Source organism: Cyprinodon variegatus, unplaced genomic scaffold, assembly GCF_000732505.1.
Source record: "Cyprinodon variegatus isolate N-32 unplaced genomic scaffold, C_variegatus-1.0 Scaffold1729, whole genome shotgun sequence".
NCBI lineage: Eukaryota > Metazoa > Chordata > Actinopteri > Cyprinodontiformes > Cyprinodontidae > Cyprinodon > Cyprinodon variegatus.
The window spans coordinates 31,988-52,246 of record NW_015152182.1 but is presented as its reverse complement, the minus strand read 5'-3'; the positions used below and the strand labels follow the sequence as shown (position 1 = coordinate 52,246).

Here is a 20,259-nt window from a genome sequence, read left to right as displayed (position 1 = left end):
AAGTTAATATTACAGTTTTCTATAAAATCAGAATTAGAACTCAAGAAAAACTGATAAATACAGCGGTAAAAATTTGACTTTTAAAAAAAATTTCTTTTGAAAAAAACATTTAGCAGAAAAAACTACGATCCTGTCTCAATACCATTGAAGCTATCACTGTATTGTTTTTAAATAATTAATAAAACAGAAGAAAAAAAAAGAAAAGAAAAAGGAAATAGATCCAAAGGACCTATCAGAAACCATGTGTGCTCCAGTGCAGGGGCCATAACAGGGGCCAGGACATGATCCACAGGGGCACTGGTTGGCCCCTGTCTAGAACCGCCCATGATGTTTAGCCTCTGGGATTTTCCATGTCCTGAAGAGTCCCCCCATTTATGTATGCAGCAGATTTGAAAGTGAAAGTAAGCTTCTTTTCAACAGGTTAAGCTTTCACTTCCATTAAACTACTAAATTATGCTGCACATATACCCCATTAAACAACACTAACCTGTTTAAAAAAAAAACAAACTCTTTAAAACCTTTAAAACTCCTTGCTATATAAGCCCTCAAGTGTAATCGTATCAGGCATTTCATGAAAATATGCACATTTTTCACAATTTTGTACCAGGACTGTTTGTGAATGTTGTAACCTATTTGGAGAAACATGTAACCAGAGTAACCTTTGAGGGAAAAACTGGCTCCTAGTTTGCAAAAGAGTTGCAAGTAAAGTCAAAGCGTGACTAGTGATTAATGTGTTAAGTATGTCAGTGTGCACTCTTAAATCTATTTCTGTATGTGCTTTTCATTTACTTTTTTATTTCCTTGCTTTAAACATACCAGAATAAATTAAAGGACCATACCCTTACTAAATAAACTGCACATAGTTTTTGTTAGTTGTGTTCTGCCCTTTGATGCAGACAGGAAGTGAAAATGTGGAAGTTCAACGAAGACTTGTGGAAAGAAATCCCAGCCTGTTCCATTTAGTCATTTCCAGTGTAACTCTCTGACCATCTCAGAATTAAATAGAAATGTTAATAAAAGCATAGATGTGTTGTATTTTATTAGCTGATTTAACAAAAATGTAAACAGATAAACTCAAGCTGTGCATTGTATTTTCTTACAGTTAAGAGGCTCATACAGAGGCAGCTGACTAACCTACTGACAACTCTTGACTCTTGTCTAGGCAACTGGACGTGAAGTTTTTTAGAAGAAGTTTCGCCTCTCATCCAAGAGGGTTCTTCAGTTCTGATTAGTGCGATTAATATACTGTAGATCTAACAAGGAATTAGGGGTGACAAAAGGTGACTTTATTCCCTCCCACTGGATTGGCCTAAAAGGACAAATGAGGGGTGTTAATGGTCATTAGTGGACACATTTCAAGTTTGACAGTGACCTGGATGACTGATCTTCACAGATATGATAGCAGATGATTAGATCAAATATTTTTCAATTAATTTCTTTGAGGAAATTAGGCAATGGATATTTTCTAGAACAGAGGTATGGTTCTGCAACTTTTGTGTTTAACATAATTTCAGGCTTCAAAAATAAGTGAAGCTGGTCTGACGCGCTGCGCCCTTAACATTTCCAAAGACAAGTTTTCCAGAAGATTCATCTAAGCAATCCACTGAGACGTTGTTGCATTTAAAAATGTTTTAGTGAGTAGATAGGATAAAGAGATGCCAAACATACATACAAAAAATAAGGGCGACAGAGGTCAAAAAATCATATGGCTCCACTCTGTGAGAGCCAAATGAACAACAACGAAACTCCCATGATGCATCATCCTTAAAAAGTGACACGTATGCATCCTTAAACCAAAGAACTAATGAAAATCCCAACAAAATAACCACAATTGCTAAATATGCAAATTGCCCAAATTAATATGAACTACCAATAATATTTAATAATTTCAAGAAAAGTTAATTTAGCAAGAAAAACTAAACTCAAAACATTAACCACAATGCATACCAAGAAAATCGCAAAGTATAAATTCAGGCTCCTACAATTAGGAAGTATATTGATAAGGGAGAAAATTGCTCCTCTACTAACACCAACATCAGACAAGCTGAAAACATCAAGGAAAACAACCCAGGTGGTAAAAAAATAAATAATTTAAACTGTTCAAAGTAAAACAAAATGGGTGAATAACTAAAGGTTATTTCAAACAACCTTGTGCTACAGTTAACAAAATAGAAAACTAAATAGCATTTGGTAGATGGAAGGAGTTCCTTATTCATTTTTTTAATTAGAACATTAAGTAAGAACAACTACATGCACTGATAGTAGTGAATGTAATTAGCACAGTTAAAGATAAAGAAAATAAAGTAACAGATGTAAAACCTTCAATACTGATATATATATATAAAAAAAACTTAAAATCTCCTACAGGTTTAGGCTACGCCAGAATATGTTTACAAAATATATTGTTTATCTTCTGAGTCATTGAGGGTATGTGTGGAAAGACTGAAATATACTATTATTTACTCTGTTTCTTTCAGGTACCAGCTGTCCAGATAAACCTGTGTTGACTCCATCTAGACTGGTGGTGAAGTACGGTGATCCAGCCTCTGCCACATGTGTGGCTTGTCAAAGGGACTGTCTTCCTGTTGATGAGAGCGTTATTGCTATGGAGGTATCTGAGGGAGAACGCTTAATAAATGGAACCATAGTGAATTGGACTGTAGGCCGTCTTACAGCATGGGACAGTGAACCAAAATGCTACTATACTGACAAGAATGATAAACAGTGTTGCAGCCGCCTGTCTCTTACTGTGTACCGTGAGTATATGTCCAAGTGATTTTTCAAATCTGCTTTGTCACATTTTTATTGCTTTATGTGTGGATTACGTTTTTTTTTTTTTTTTTTGCTGTTGCTGGCAGATATATAACAATAATAATAATACTAGCAATAATAATTTTATTTCAACATTGCATCACATTTGATTTATTTTAATATCTTCTCTCCAGAGCCTCCAAAAAGTGTTTCCATCAGCTTAAATCAAAGTGGACCTCTGACCGAGCATACAGAGTACATCCTGCAGTGCTCTGTGCAGGAGGTAGCTCCCATTGAAAAACTAGTTGTGACCTTTTACAAAGGAAATACACAGCTGGGTAGCATGCGTGGTGACAGTACCCAGAAACCCCCAGTAAATAAGCTCTTTACTTTGAGTTTCAACACCAGTAAAGAACATAATGGAGCCCAGTTCTGGTGTGATGCAAAGCTGGAATTGGGACCTGAAGGACCACAGCCTCCGCCAGCGGTGAAATCAAACAATCTCACTGCTACAGTTCACTGTAAGTATAAACACTCATACTTAGTGTAGATTTGAGCATTTGAATGAAAAGTTAACTTATTTCAGTAACTTGATTAACTAAATGAAATTTAATATACAGATAAAAAAAACAAATGTTTTTTCCTCATAAAGTTCTATACAAACACTTCAAATTAGATTTTAGTTCAAATGAATTGTTTTAAATTCATTCAAATTGTTCTTCATGTGTGTTCTATTTCCAAAAAACACAATAGTTATAAGGGTAAACCAAGTATCTAAATTATTACGTTTTGTCATACTACAGAACAAAGTCAATGTGATCCATTGTAACACTGCTAGCTACCGCTATCTGTTTAATATAACCATCAGCCTGTTGTGTTATATATGATTCTGATGTTGCATTGAAGTTGATTTTAGACCAAGAAGATGTTCTTTTCTAACCATGCAGTTTTTTAACAATGTCGCATGTGAATTCTTTAGATAGTGACTGTAAATAACAGGTAACGTCTGTTTTTGGTCATTCCGATGTAAAACTAAACTTTGTTAATCTGTCAATGACTGAATTTTATGTTTTAAAGCTGTATTGATGTTGCACAGTTGGCTAGCAAATTAATTATTATTAAATCATTTGTGTGTTTTTATTTAGCCCCTGCAGCTATATATGTTTTTTTTTTAAAGATAACTGTTAATGGTTACACATTCTATTCATCACCAACATGAATAGAAGTGAGGGATTGCCTTCGAGTCAATGAGTCGATGCAATCAACTGGTTTTCCTTAGATAGAAAACTTTGAATCAATTTGACTGTATGATGTGGTGAACTGTAAAGTGCCTTGAGATGACATGTGTTGTGAATTGGTGCTATATGAATAAACTAAATTGAATAGAAAAAATTTAATTAACAAGAGAACAGCTAAAAAAATATCATAGCTAATAATTTACAACATTAATGCCCAAATATTAGCATATTAAATGCTGCCAGTACAATTGTCTATATAGAGGGTTAGATGTTAACGGTGAAACTCTAATCTGATGAATTTAACCTGGAGATACTCACACAGAAAAAAGGTGCAATTATAAAACTTTTACTCAATTTAATTTAATTTATTTATACCGTTAATACAGACAGATTGGTCAAATTTGTTCTATCTATGGCAAACTAGCTGATTGCATGGGCTCGTTGTGACTCTCTAATACCTCCCACCAAGCATGCATGTAGTGACAGTGGAGAGGAAAAACTCCCTTTTAACAAGAAGACTCCTCCGAGACCGACTGGGGTTCAAGGATACAGAAGCAGACATATAGATATTTACTTGAATGATATTAGTTTTTTAGCGCTCAGGCCCAGGCAGAAGACTTTGATGATGCTGTGAATCAACATTCGCTAGGATGAGTAACCTAGGAAAAGGATTAGAATAGTCATCCCCCAGGGTCCAGACACTAGTGGTGGAATAAGCCAGAGGGTGATTGGGACTGAGGATGAGGGAGGAAATAGGGTGGAGGTGGGTGAAAGTGAGTGCAGGAGAGAGAAGCTAGGCCAGGAGCTAAATAAATCGGTGGAGGTGTGGCCCCGAGATGATTGGCTGAAGTTGGATGAGGGACATTGCAGGTGGTCTAGGTGAAGCTGATAAGAAATTATAGAAAAAAAAAATTCTATAGCTTCCTTTCAGACAGACCAAAACCCGAACATCCCACATTTAGTGTAATGACAAAGACAAGGAGCTGCCATGGAGTGGAATGAATGCAAATGTTACTGTTAGAGGTGTTTTTCCAACCTTTCTATCAATTTTCTGTTCCAGATGTAATTTCAGTAGCATGATCTCTGACAGTTCTTTCTTTTAACAAAATGACAACAAATTATTTCAGTGTCTCCTGGATACAGACATGCCAATTGCAGCTGTAGTGACCGATAGTTCTGTCATCAGCAAATACAAATCTCATTTATAATTGCAAAGGTGCATAATATATAATGATGTAGTCTATATAACTGACAATTGCTTTTAAATAACAACAAATGTAGTCATTTAGTAAAAACCTAGGTTTGGATAGAAGCTGACTAATTGTCTCCTACGTTAAGTCTGGAGCACTCTAAAAAAGTTGTTCCTAATCAAGAGAAGATTAGAAATAGGAGAAAAATGGTTAATGCTGCATTTTCTCCTAAATCACTCTTACGAACGATTTAAGAACATATTTGTTTATAAGAACAGTTCCTGCATGAGGCCCAATGACTTTATGCAATTATCTGGGTTTCCTTAGATAGAAACATTTATAACCACTCTACACTTTGCCTCTAAAGTTCCTTTAGATGGTGTGTGTTGTAAATTTGCGCTATATAAATGAACCAATCTGTGCTTAGAAATAAATTATAGCTATACTTTATTTGAAGCATATGTATTTAAAGAAATACAATACAGTGAATCATGAGGTCATGTATGCTCCTTGAAATGTTAAACTTGGCCTGTTAGTGAAGTTTGGTCTTTCTTCACATCGTTGGTTGATTTCAATTATTATACCTCGTTTCCCTCTTTGCTGCATACACAGATGGGCCTGAGCTGAAGGTTTCAGCTGATCCAGATCCAATCACCATCACAAGAGGAAACACTCTCAATCTGACCTGCTTGGCTGAGGGCAACCCTGAACCTTCGTACAGCTGGACGTTGCCGTCCAATAAGGGTTACCACAGTGGGACCAGTCTCACCGTTCAGTCAGTGGATTATCAGGATGAAGGAGAGTATGTCTGCACTGTTAGCAGCAAACTGAAAACTATCCACGTCAAATTTAATGTACAAGTCCAAAGTGAGTACTCTCTCTTTAATTAGTCACAAAAGAATATGTGCATTTGTTTTATTTTACTTTGTGTTGTTGTTGTTTGTACTGTTAATTATGATGTGAGGTACTGAAAGCTAAAGTCTAATTCTGGTAAATGAGGCACTCAATTTTCTTGAATTTTCAATCTCTGATTTTTAATGCTTTTTCCATTTTCTCTTCTTTTTTTTTGTAGAAAACATCTGGCTATACATTATAATTGCTACAGTAGTTGCTGTGGCTCTGCTTTTGACCATCTTAGCAATCTTCTATTTTTTTTACTATAAACACAATAAAATGGGAAAGTACCAGCTAAAGGATGTTTTCCGTTTGGGTACAGTACATCACACTGCTATTCCTCTGAGTGCTTAAATAAAATCACTTGATGGACCTTCTAAAGCTGAGGTTTTGAAGACAGCTACAGTGAACCTGCGCCAAGTTCATCTTGCTACAGGATCTCTTAATTTCCAATCATGGACAAAAGGTGTTCCTCTTTATGGAAGTTTTCAATTCTTTCTAGATGGTTAAAGTCTTGTAAGAAAGGAACATGAACTCTTTGCATCTGAAATCCACTAAGGCTGGAATGGACTGTAATTATTTAGTCTTTCTCATTTAATTTCTTTGTGATTTTAGATAAAGAGACAAACTGTGGTAAAACTGTTATGAATTGTAAAAACGAATTGCAAATGCCTTTTCTAAAGTGTTTGTTATAGATACTGGTTACATCTGTTTATATGTGCTCTTTTAAAAATTATTTTATTGCAGTTAAATCCAGAAAAGTATGTATCATCTGCATATTTTCCCATTTTAGTTATTAGAGGCATAACAACTGTGAATGTTTTATTTAAAAATTTCCTTTTAAAAGTAGTTGGAATATCTAGGTACAGCAAAAGTGAACAGGATGAAGTAGAACTAGGCAGGGGATTTACATTATGGACCTGGATTACCAACATCTGGCTTTAGACCAAGACTTTTAAATACAACTCCCCTTAAAGCACTACAAAACTTGCTTTTGCTCCACATATGTGCTTTTATTTATGTGTATGTTGTCGTCAGAAAGCGACATTAGAAGTGACTTAATGGATTACGCTGGGAATATGTCACCCATCTCTGCTAAACTTCCACATTCTCACATTTTTTCTGTATCAAAATGTTGACCAGTTACAATGAAAAGCATATGAAGTTCAGATGGTTTTAGTATCACTCTTTAATCTATTCTGTTATGTTTTTAAAAAAAAAAAGTGTTTCAGTGAAGTTTCAGGCAAGGAGAGAGTCAATAATGAAGGCAAAAATAATGGATAGTGTACACAGTGGCAACCTCCTCCCCCCACACACACTGACCTGTTCAGAAGCACAGTTAATTTACCACGCTTGTATTTAACTTGACTCTGTAGAATGTAATGAAGCTAAGATTTCAGTGTTTCTCCAAGATTTTCATGCCACTCATGATCTGTGTTTCCTATGAATAATGAAAATTCTGCATATTTGGAAATATTTGCTGTCAGTGACACCTTTGTGAAGTTATCTTTAGTTCTATTCATTTAACTCTTTTTGACTCAGCTGTAAAGTTAAACATTCATAGTCATTTAGAAATGTCTAATAGAATTTGACTCTATGGAACAGTTTTGAAGACATGAATTTTAAAGGTACAGACACATCATAGGCAAAGTTACTTTTGGAAAAGATGGAATATTGTTGAATAAAGACAATAAGCTTTTTTTATTATCTATTTTTAAACTGTAAATAAAGTAAAAAATTCTTCTAAAGACATACTTCATTCTCCTTACTGTTTAAGTAATCTTGTTTTTTAAAAAAAAAAAAAAAAAGGTTTTCAAATTATAATCTGAGCAAGTAGTGACTCAAAGACATGCGCATGTTTTAGTATGAAAAACATGCTGGATGACTAAGAAATGATCAACACATTTTCCATTTGACTACCAGCCAAATTCCTTTGAAACTGAGGGGAATTTTACAAACGGAATGTACAGAGGATGGATCAAGGTTAGATTTCCAAAGAAATGTTAAACCCCCCTCCTTCCTACTTTACTCCCTGCTCAGCAAGACAACTCTGCTGGAATGAGGTCAGATGGGATGTTTGTGTACGTGTGGGCCACTGCTATTCTGAAGTACTTAATATGAATTGTTAGGAAGTTTGTGCCTCTACTGTTTAAATGAGGCTTATATAGAAGGAAATTCATATACAATATTACTTTAAAAAAAACACATATTCTAAGATCCCCTTGTGGAAATTTTCTTGCCTCTAGCCAAAATCCCCCTTTCTTGCTGCAGCAAAATCAACATTTGAGATTTAAAGCATAGGGTTTAGTCCCATTCTTCTAAATGGTGTGTGTCGCTATCATTGGTTAATTGGTTCCCCTGCATATCATGCTTTGGAACGTGGGAGGACAGGAGGTCCTTGACCTCTTTGAAGTTAGCAAGATCTGGGACATGATTTAGTCCTTGTAGTTAATTTTTGAACACTTGGGTGTTCTCTGTCCATTCAGTTGTTTATTTTCTAAGCTAAACTTCCTGTTTATGTCACTTACAGCTCACATTCAGACTTGCAAGACACTGAGTCATTAGAAAAATGTACCAAGTGCTACAATTGTTATCAACCTAACTTTTCATAAATGTGAGCTAAATCTTTTGTAAAACATTCCTCATTTTGTTGTGATAATTAACTCACACTGGATATTTTAGCTGCCTCTTTTATAACATGAGGACAAAATATCTTACCTGCTGGTCTTTTACAGTATTTATTCCTCTCATTATGGGCAAGAAATCCTGTTTATAAATTTCCTGTCCCCCCTTATAACATGGGAATAGATTAATTTACTAGCAAGTTGCTTGTATTGCTTGCTCCACTAATTATGGCCCATAACTCCTGTGGATTTGAAGACATTTGCTAATTTTTTACCAAAGTTAAATTAGGTTGAACAGGATATTTCGGACAGCTGATATATTAATTTCCCTATGTGTAACTTTGACAATTGAAAAGCAAATGTTTCCACATTCACAGTTAATATTGCCCAATATTAATTGGAATAAATAGCGTAAAACCTTGCTGGTACATTGATTTATCCCTATGATTTGAAGAGGAACATGATATAGACTGCTAAAATATTCAAAGTTCCTATTCCACCTGTAAGCGTACAAACTCATCTTTTCAGAAAGCCTATTTTTTTGGTATTCATGACAGTGAGCTTCAATCCTTTTTCATCAAAACGGTAATGCAAAATTATAAATAAACAATGGACTGGAGAACAGCGTTTATTGGCTGATAGATATCTGTCATATAAGTTGGGAAAGATTTGATCTTTTCGGCAGTTAAAGATCAAAGTTTCAACATGGAACTAAGTAAAAAATCTGTGACCCATGAATGTCAGTGAATAAAAAAAGTAAAATTAGGCTTGTTGAGTCCAGCTAGAGACAATGAATTGCTTTGGTATGTGCTGGCTGTTAGGCCAATCATTAATTACGTGCCTCTTTCCCTATTCTACCTTCAGCATTCCATTGCACGCTAATTTGACTCCTAAAATACAGATATGAGTGCTTTTATCATGCCTACATTAGGTTGTCACTCAGGAAAGCAGATTCTAGTATTTTTTCTATCTTAAAACATTGACCAAATAATAATAATGTAATCTGGAGGAACGAGTTCATTCATTTAAGTTTTTATGAAATAAGCTAATCTCAGCAAAATGAAAGTTTTAACTTTACAGAAAAGGATCAAAATTACAACTGTGTAGACATTGTGTGTCAGACCACTTCAAGAGCAGATTCTGTTGAATTGAAAGATGACTGATTAAATCTGATGTCAATAGTCAAAATAGAAGTAGTGTTCACAAATAACTATGTTCAAGGTAAGTTTTCTCCTTTTTAACACAACAGAAGAGCTCCCAATTGGCAAATACCACATGTTTTATGTCCTTGATTGAAACAACCCTTTGTGAAACATTAATCTAACATTCTATCTGTGCCAAATAGGACGCATAAAGAAGCAAAAAAATAGCTTTTAGTTTAGCAATGAGACATGTTAGAAATAATTTTCATCTAAAAAAAAATCTTTTAATCATAGTCGAGTTGGAATACAGAAGTATATATGGAACCATAGCAGATTTTATATTATATTTCACATAGTTTGGTATCGCCATGCACATAATATAGATAGCGTTATGCACCATAACTTGATATTGTGATACAAGTTGAAGATGAAGAATTCAGAGAGTAGACCAGATATTCTTCTAGAGATTTAGCAGACATTATATAGACTACAAAGAATGGAGCTGATAGTAGTATTGTAGTATTTTTTGTGTATACCAGCACAAATTGGGATACATGGAAATGAGCCAGCAGACAAAATGGCAAAGGAAGCTACATAAGATGATAAAATCAATGAGGAAATGTAATTGAATAGATAAGAAAATGAAAGCACAACAAAAACTGGTAAAGGAAATATGGCAGAATAACATGGAAGAAAAAGGAAAAGAAAGTGGGTTAGCAAAGAAACAGAGGAAGGCTGGTGAAATGTTAGGTGGGGGGGGGGGGAGCAGAAGAGAAGATATAATAATATTAAGATTTAGATTTGGTCACACCTGATATAACAGCACAGTCTTCAGAAGAGGAAAAACTAAAACATTTGAAATACTGTTTTTCAGTATTCATTCAGGAAGAGACTGTAAAACATTTTAATCAACATTGTTAAAAAATCATGCTAAGATACATTCTTAACTAATGCTTTGAAAACCAAAACCAAAAATAATATAAAAACTCGATATTACATCTATTAATATTGCAATTTATTGTGTGTGCTAGCCCATTTAGGAGAATTTCTTTAATCAATGTATTCAATTCTGCACCTGGACCAACACCTCCTGAGGAGGCTGAGGTCCTTTGGAGGGAGCAGCTGTTGTCTGCTGGGTTAGGGCCCATCAGACAACTTATATATACATTTATATATATATATATTATATAAACTCTTATATATAAAAATATCTATCTATATAAATACCCATGTAAACACCCTGTGCAACAACCCTGTATATAATCCTACTATCAACAAAAACAAAAAAGCTGTGTACGCACTGTATATACTGTAACCCCATGTACCTTTCTCTTCCTTTGGTACATTCTCAATCAATGTATCAATTCAGGTATATATTTTTGACCTATCCTTGAAGTTCTGAACTTTGCCAGTTGGTGACGGTAATGTGCCAACCTTACTTGTCAACCACACGTAATTTACAGTAGGACACGAAGAAGCAAAACAAGATAACGAAGAAGAAGAAGAAAAAAACGAGACCCGCCGCGGTGCGCGCAGTGATTCCACTAACAAGATTCCTATTGGGGATGTTTTGAACTCGATCGATTTGGTGTTCTGCCGCTAAGCAGCTTAAGTGAGCTGCTACGTAATCAGTAGTTGCTTTAGACGAAGCTGTTCTGATTCACAGTAGTGGTTCTGGCTCCTGTTTTTCTTTGGGTTGATTTTGAAAGTCAGAAATTCTGGAAAGATGAGCATTGACTACAGTGTGTGGGACCACATCTATGTCTCCGACGATGAAGACGTCACCAGTCCTTTCGTGGACACACCGAGCTTGTTCAGAATGAGACACCGGGTCAGCAGAAACACTTGTAGCAGTGGGAATCCCTGTTAGAGTGTAGATAACAGATGTTACATGTAGAGTGTTGTTTGGTGAACTGGTGTTATGCTGGGATCTGTAAGCGGTTCAGATGAGGCTGAATCCTCTCAGGAGACTGCTTAACCTGTCAGATAGGGCTCAAAAAAAGGAAATGAACCAATTAAATTAACTCTTAAGAAAACACGTTCAATATTTTGTATGAAATCAATTGTTTGGTTGATCTTGAAATCTGTAAAACGCAACAAAAAATATTATTAAATACAACTATACATTATTATTATTAGAACTATGTAAGGTTCTTCAAGACAATTCCCACAACAAGATAAAAATATATATACAACTATTAATACATGTCAGCAACACTGAAGCAGTTATTCAAGCAAGACTTGTTTTTTTTTCCAACAACATGGAGCCAAGCTTATTTATATTTTTTTGGAAACGCATTACAATAAGATACAGAAAGAAAAAGTTTAAATTATTATCTAGGATAACACAAAAAGCTGAACTTTAGAACCTTAGAATAATGAAAAACTGATCAGATTGACCTTATGTTCAGTCCTCCATCTTTGAACAAATTTTTTTTCATAGTTTAAACCAGGGATCTTCAACATTTTCCAGGCCAAGGAGCCACAAACTGATGGCGAGATGGAGCGGGGACCCCCTAACTATATATATTATACTTAATTATGTTATATCAAACTGGTCCTATAGTCACTCTATTATATATGGAGTAATGTAACAAAAGTAATTTCACCCTGGGATTATTAAAGTATTTTTTTGATTCTGATTCCTTGTTAATGGGACAGGTGTTGTGAATGAAACGGTGCCCAGCCCTGTGTGTCGCTGAATGTGTGCATTGGTGATAAAGACATCTTCTGTCTCCATTTATCTGTTTCCTTCAGTGTGTTGAATTCATGTTAATGTGTATTTAAAGACATTTCCATTCACGGGGGAATATTAAAAAAAACACCCATGCAGTACCTCTGTGGACCCCCTAGGGTTTGCAGACCCCCTGTTGAAGACCTCTGGTTTAAGTTATATAGTAAATGACAGTCACAAACATACACATTAATACACCAATATACAGGTCTTAAGGCAATGTGTGTTAGTGCCTTACAAAGGGATATAATGACGTAGAAGGAAGCTGGAATGAAAACTAACACTTTTCCACCATAACCCTGTATTCTGCACATGCTGTATGCTGGTGAAGATTCTCAGTCATCCAGGTCATAGTCATTTCAAAAAAGTAAAGAAAAAAAAAAAATGAAAACAATCCACTGGGCTTGGTTTCCAAGTTTAAAGACATTTCGCTTCCCATCCAGAAGGCTTTTTCAATTCAAAATGTCAGAAATAGCGTTGATTTCAAGGCTTTATAGAGTGGAACATATAGCAAAACATATAGTGTTTTGGCATAGAAACATGCAATATTGAACCTAAAGAGGGGCGGACCTGCTTGTCAGGTTCCGTTTGCATGTTTCTAAGCCAAAATATTTAAATTTAAAACTGAACTACATGCCTAAAATAGATTAAAACTCACATCCAAAATACTTTCGGCAGGGTCACCACTAATTCTAGAAAAATATAAGAAATAAATATCATTCCTTTTCTTCTCTCCTTATGACCTCACTCATTTGCTGCTTTGTGTCTTCCATTTGTTCTTCCATCATTGTGCCCTACTTTCTTTCATTCCTTAATTTATTCCTTCTTTGTGTTGTTCTTTCCTTAAACATGTCCTCCCTCCTTTCCTACTTTAAGTTCTTCCTTCTTTCCCTCTTTCTGTCCTTACATTGGGATGTCACCCTATCATTCCTTTCATGATTCCTTCTCTGTTCCTTCAGTCCTTCACATCATACCTTCCCTGTTTCCTCGTCATTTGTGTCCTACCCCCATGTCTTCTTTCATTCTCTGCAGCATGAATCTTTTCATCCTCATATTCTCCCTTCAACCTTTTCTTAATTTCTTGTTCTTATAATGCCCATAATGTCATTGTTACCTTCCTTCCTCCCTAATAGTCCATTATGTTTATTCCTTTGTTCGTTCCTTCGTTAGTTAGTTTGTTCCTTCCACCCTTCATTCCTTGCTTCCTTCATTCCACCCTTCATTCCTTGCTTCCTTCATTCCATCCTTCTTTTGTTTGTTTGTTTGTTCGTTCGTTTATTCGTTCGTTCCTTCCTTCCTTCCTGCTGAAGGACCTGGGTATGCATCTTGGCCATGTTTCTTTTTGCATAGATTTTGTATTTTCGTCCAATCTAATTCTCCAGGTATAGATGCTGGTAGGTCTCTGCACAACGTGAAATAAAATAAACATCTGAACTTATTTACAAGTAAATGAGTCAAAGATCTCATACATCATCTGTAACTAGACGTAAACAATTCTTTGTAACTCATTCCTTCCTTCCCACTTCGTTCATTCATCCGTTCGTTCCTTCTTTCCTTCATTCACTCGTTCCGTCCTTCCTTCCTTACTTCCTTCATTTCCTCCTTCCCTTTATTGTTTTTGAAATAGGAGACTGCAGTTGTTTTTTTTCTTATTTTAAATGTAAATTGTCTTATTGAATTGGCAAAGTGTCTCACCTCCTCAATCCAAGAAAAAATACACTTATTTTAAGAAATATTGACTTACTTAGATTACAACTTTTTTGCAGTGTACCGTTCTTCTTGTTTCTTATTTTCCCCTTTTCTTTTCTCTTTCCCTCATACAGGAGGGTTTGAGCTTGCAAAAATGTGTGTCAACCTTTAATATTTTAGATGCTAAAGTAATGCTAAAGTAAGTAAAACAAATGACTGGGAGCTCACAAATTTAAACACTACTTGGAAATGTAAACAGAATCCTGCTCTAAGCAAACTTAGGAAAGGCGGCTAATGGGTGCAAATGTAGGACAGCATTTGCAACACCAATGATCATGCTTCTTTAGTCAACCCTGGATCTGAGTAACTTTGACTGTCTAAAAAAGCTTTGCTAACACAGGACTCGGTGGGAAAGTGTATAATAGTATCTCTGGTATTCCCCAAATGTTCCTGGTCTTTGTTGCCCTCCTTGTTTTACCATCTCTTCAAATGTAAAATTTATGTAACACATTCAAAAAAAATGTTGACCAAAGTACCTTAAAGGCACACCAATATTTTAATACATTTCACATCCTCCGATCCCTAATAACTTTCTTAGATGTGGGAAAGTCCAGATAGCACAAGTCAAGCAGAGAAAAATCAAATCTGTTCATGTAGCTGAAACACAAGGTTAATGGTGGGTGTGGACTGCATTTGTACTTTAGATTTCACTGTAACTGTTAGATGTTCAACCCCTAAAACTATTACCGGTATATTGTAATACCCTCTATATTTTGTATCTCTACAGCATCATTGAAATAAAAAAAAAAACTTTTTGGTACTTTATTCTATTTTTATTTCCATATGTTTCTATCTATTTTCACTATTTTCTATTTTTCCTTCCCTCTGCTATATTTTGATATTCTTAATCACATGCTTTTCCACGTGTCTTGTTATTATCCTTGTCCATTTGTTTTCAACTTTGTGCTACAAAAGGCCAGGCTAGGGAAGATGGCTGAGTTTCAGCAGAGGGGTGAAGATCTGGAAAATAACTTAACCGAATGCCAAAGGCTGCTGAAAGAAACGCAGGGACGACTCCAGTACCTGGAAGATCAGAGAAAAGAGGGAGCGGAGGATGAGGAGCGAGAGACTGAGTTAAAGAAAGTCCAGGCTGAGGTAAAGAAACTTGAGAAGGATGAAAAGTCCTTTCTAGGACTCCTGGAAAAACATCGGCGTGATGAGAAGAAACTGCCCTGGAATGTGGATACTATCAGCAGAGAAGGCTTCAGCAAGGTAAATGAAGATGCACCAAGTTGGACATGCATTTTCTAAACAAGTTCCACAAATTCTTTATCAACTATATAAGACTACCTTGTGTCGTTTGGTATAATGTTAATTTTTATAATAGTGGTTAAAGTTTCTTTCATCTTTTTTGTAAAATCCCTTGACTCAGACCTTATGCCTCAGCTGGAATGATCTAAATGTTGTTAATTTGGGGGACTATAAACATCTTTTTGCAAAGTTAATGGTCGGCTCATGCTGCTGTGATTGCTGTTTGGTGATGTTCTAAGTAGAGGAGTGAATATCACAAACAGACTGCCCTAAACACCTCATACCCTGCTCCCAGAGAAGTGGGAAAATCTCTTCAGCTGGAAATTATATTTAAGTTATCTGTATACATTTAGTTATTTTCAAAGCTGATTTTTTTCATTTGCTGTATATGGAGGCTGTTGTTTATCCTCCGCTGACTTTGTCCTGTCTTTCCAGAGCATTCTCAACATCGAGCCTGAAATTCAAAAAGGAACACAGCAGGATAAAGTAATGAAGCACAAGACGTTTGTGGAGAAGTATGCCAGGGAAATTAAACACTTTGGTAAGATTGAAAAATATAAAAAATATATTTATAATTTTTTAGCTGGTTCTCAGTGACCCGTTGTTGTCCTCCCCACTTTTCTCCTTTCCAGGTATTTCTGTGAGAACCACTTTATTCTCCTTATTAAGAGAAATGAACACCCTTCCAGTTTTTATTTGTTAGAAACAGTATATATTCTACTGTATACAGTGTTTCAAATCCTCCTTGATAACATATTGGATTTAAGTCTATCATTGGCAGTTGTTATGGTGTCAACATTAGAGGAAAAGGTTGACGTAATATGTCTTTTTACCACTTATTTTATAGTTAAATCAACGCAGACATCCTAATATAAAAGTTGGAAAAGTTCGCTCTCATGCTTTACATGCTATGTACAATATATACATATTTAGCCAATTGGATGGACTCAGTGTGTTGTATAAAATGCTGTTTTTTGCATGGTGTAAGGATCAAGACAGAAGGCCCAAATTTTCAGCCAGAACACAGGATTAGAACTTGAGCAGTTTATTCAGAACTCAGGACTTCAGGAGCACATCCACCGAGGACCAGGGATTATCAGAGTAAGGAGGATCAGCAGCTTGAACAGAGCAGACTGCTCCTTTAACAGTTATTTGGTGGCTTGGTGCACAGAGGCAGGATCAAGGTCCTGGAAGCTAGACTCAGGCTAATGATCAGGGGGCTTGGCAGGTGGCAGAAGGGGCAGAAACAGGGTTGTTGTGCAGAAGCTAGAGAAATCCGATGAGGGCTAGGCAAGAGGGAAAATCCTTGAAGCGAAGACGTGGTCAAGAGCTTGGTCAGGTAACATGAGGTGCTGAATACTGCTTGCTTGCTATTATCTGGCACTGTCAACTTATAACTGCTTGAGCACAGCTGAGAGACATGCTGCTGATTGCACAGCAGGCAGCAGCTGGAGTTGATTGCTCACAGGGAGAGCAGAGCAGGCAGACAGGCCAGAATCATAACACATAGCCATTCACATCCCTCAAACAGGTTCATACTACAAACATAAACTTTAGTGTATTATTATGTGATATTTCAAAGTAGAGCTGAATGATAAAGTGGATGGAAAAATATGCATATTTTCAATAGTAGACAAATGTATTTTATTTACCCTTAATTTAAGTAGGTAAATAAGATGATTTGCTGATGGCAAGAGAATTTTTACTCTTTGAATAAGATAATTAGATAATATTAACTTGAAATAAAACGATGCAGTTTATGAGAGAATGTGAGTAAACAAAACTGCATCATGTAGGCCGAGGAAAACAGCTTACAGGAGAGAAGGAAAGATGTGGGCAAGTTGGAAAATGGGGTTTATTTGTGAAACAACATACCGCAACATACTTTGGACTTCTCAATGAGCGTTTCTCAATTCATCATTCTTAAACAAAAAGACTGACTTTGAACAGAAGCACACCTACCTAGACATAAAATCCCAGCTAAACTGTGACAGTCATCAGAGAAGCAGCTAAGAAGCTGATGGCACAATATCTCTGGAGGAGTTAGAAAAATCTACATCTCAGGTTAAAGATTCAGTTAGATCAATGTTTACAAGTGCCAGTCCTCTCAGCAGGGACAGGAACATTCCTCATAGTTGATGTGACAATTAATACCGGTAAATACAAGTATAATAGTTTAATAAAACCCATTAGAGGCTGCTAAAGAGTTGGCCTCTTTAGCAGACTCGAAAATCATTTGGACGTTGGTAGAGATTCACCTGAAGCAGGAAACCTACCGGTATCCTAAACTTAGAGCCTGATCTACAGGGGAAAGTTTTAGACCAAAACGCATTCATCAGTTAGAATAGTGCAACCAAACACAGACCTACTTTTAATTGAGAATTTGTGGCGTGACTTTAAAATGAATGCTCAAATATATTTTTCCCCCATGCTTGGCGAAGCTTAAGCTATTTTGCAAAGAACATTGAACTTGCTGTGTTAATGCTGGATTTATGTATTTTTACCAGGTATGCTGCGGCGTTGGGATGACAGCCAGAAGTATCTGTCTGACAACCCGCATCTTGTCTGTGAAGAGAGTGCTAATTACCTTGTCGTCCTCTGTATTGACTTTGAGATAGATGAGGTGAGTGCTGTTAAAGAGTAAATAAATAACAGTTCAGCCTTGCAGAGCCTGCTGAGGCGTACTTGTCCTTGTAGAAACATGGTCTAATGGAGCAGATTGCACACCAAGCCATCGTCATGCAGTTCATCTTGGATTTAGCTCGGACTCTGAAAGTTGACCCAAGAGGCTGCTTTAGACAATTCTTCTCAAAGATAAAGGTTTGTCTTTGCCTGCACATCCCCTGCCCTGTAAGGAACAAATGATTGCTTGTTTATTTCCAGTTGTTCCGTCCTCTCGACAGACTGCAGATAAACCGTACCAGGAATATTTCGACCGTGAGCTGGACCTGCTGAAGGAGCGGGTCCGCCGGTGTGCGCAGGCCCGTATGGAAGGAGCTATGAAGGAGCTGGAGGAAGAGGAAAGACAGAAAAGATTGGGCCCAGGGGGTTTAGACCCAATAGAAGTCTATGGATCACTCCCCAAGGTAAATTGCACACACAACCTGCAAGGTTTGTAGTGTTTCAGAATGGATATTTTGTCAATGCTTAGTGAAGTTCAATGTAATTATTTAGTTGTTTTCATTTGTATGTTTGCTTGTCTGTGTGAAGCATGCTTTCACCCAAACAAATTTCTTGTACGTTTAAAAAGCTTTTTCTGATTTTGATGTTTTATGAATCAAACATTTATAGTGACTTGCTGGTATAAAAGTGACTTTTAAATACTACAAAGTCTAACTTACCTGTACATCATATTTCATGTTTTTAAAGTATTGAATGAGATTTTCATAGGAGTGGTGGATTTATAGTACTTCTTAGCTTCTGTTGCATTTCAGATTATGCTTTTCTGTGTAAGCTGACAAAATGTACTGAGCTAAAATTGTTGTCCAATTGTAGGAATGGTTTTAAGAGGTTTTTTCCATAATTGTGGAAGTACAATATGCACATTTCGGTTTATATTTAATTATTTAGTTTTACACAAGAGTCGTATTTCACAAAACCAAGATAAGAGATTAAGTCTTTATTTTTCCGATATTCTGGCCTAATTAGAATGATGCTCCATTTCACCATGTCCTGCTCATATTAATGTATGATCATGTAAATAAAAAAAAAGAAAAAAAAGAAATGAAATTGGATGGATAATGCATGGTATAATCAGAATTTTTGTATTTGAACAAACTTGAATCTGAAATTGAAATTGGCCTAAACTTGGTTTCATGAAAGCTGTAACGCATAAGTTACCATGATGATTTATTCTCTGCAGCCTTTCTGCTCCAGACCAGGCAAACAGCCAGGCTGACACCGTCAGTCAGGGGCGACACTGATCAGAAACCAGTGGGTTTAATCAGTAAATCCATTACCTAATCTGCTAGTTTTTTTTTTTATCAGCCTGAATTAAAAACCACTAATAAATATTTTTATATCCTAACGCTATTGGTGCACTGGACTGCAAACATGTAAAGATATAACACCCCTCTGGAGCACTTTAAGTTGATTTTTTATTTTAAATCTCAATGTTTGTGTACGAGTGAGTTATTGTTAAGTTGGGTAACTTTATAATGTAAACTCCATTACCACATTTATTTTTTTTTGCTTTGGATGCCTGCATTTAACAACATCAAGGCAATTTAGCCTGGCTGAGTCCATAACTCCTAAACATGTCCCTCCCTGGATCCATTCTAAAACGGACCTCCCTCTGTTTAAATTAGAGATTAGATTTTCTGCTGATGTGAAGTCAGGCGATGCTGGGAAACCCCTTTCGGCAGCCACATGAGGCCTTTTTAACACCTAAAATTAGTAAGAGGTTTAAATATATATGCAGGGACATTGTAAGCAATTAGTATCTAGATACTACCAGTCTGCAAAAAAAAACAATAAATCCTATCTTTTGCTTGTAGTTTTAATGCCAGATGCTATTCATGATGTACCCAGACTTCAGTCCCAAGTCTGACACATTCCAGTCAAAGACTTACAGTAAACAACCAATCCAAGGGTAGAGAAATGAGCTAAATCTATGAACTCTATTTACACATTACAATATTAGCACCCATTTTTAATGTTCAAGTTAGTGGTTTCTCAGCTGAGAAA

At 36.1% G+C, this 20,259-nt stretch overlaps 2 protein-coding genes across 2 annotated transcripts in view; both read left to right on the top strand.

The window, feature by feature from the left end:
- The window catches only part of LOC107104411 (intercellular adhesion molecule 1-like), a 10,865-nt gene extending 3,055 nt beyond the window's left edge, over positions 1-7,810 (top strand). Inside the window, exons 3-6 of the mRNA XM_015404407.1 lie at positions 2,478-2,756; positions 2,946-3,272; positions 5,792-6,046; positions 6,252-7,810. Of these exons, the coding sequence (XP_015259893.1) occupies positions 2,478-2,756; positions 2,946-3,272; positions 5,792-6,046; positions 6,252-6,427 (1,037 nt within the window). The 3' untranslated portion in view covers positions 6,428-7,810. The remainder of the gene's footprint in view (positions 1-2,477; positions 2,757-2,945; positions 3,273-5,791; positions 6,047-6,251) is intronic.
- Positions 7,811-11,390: 3,580 nt separating this feature from the next.
- Positions 11,391-20,259, top strand: part of LOC107104414 (hsp90 co-chaperone Cdc37-like) — an 11,471-nt gene continuing 2,602 nt past the window's right edge. Inside the window, exons 1-6 of the mRNA XM_015404409.1 lie at positions 11,391-11,670; positions 15,238-15,534; positions 16,009-16,114; positions 18,081-18,196; positions 18,271-18,393; positions 18,477-18,659. Coding sequence (XP_015259895.1) covers positions 11,566-11,670; positions 15,238-15,534; positions 16,009-16,114; positions 18,081-18,196; positions 18,271-18,393; positions 18,477-18,659 — 930 coding nt within the window. The 5' untranslated portion in view covers positions 11,391-11,565. The remainder of the gene's footprint in view (positions 11,671-15,237; positions 15,535-16,008; positions 16,115-18,080; positions 18,197-18,270; positions 18,394-18,476; positions 18,660-20,259) is intronic.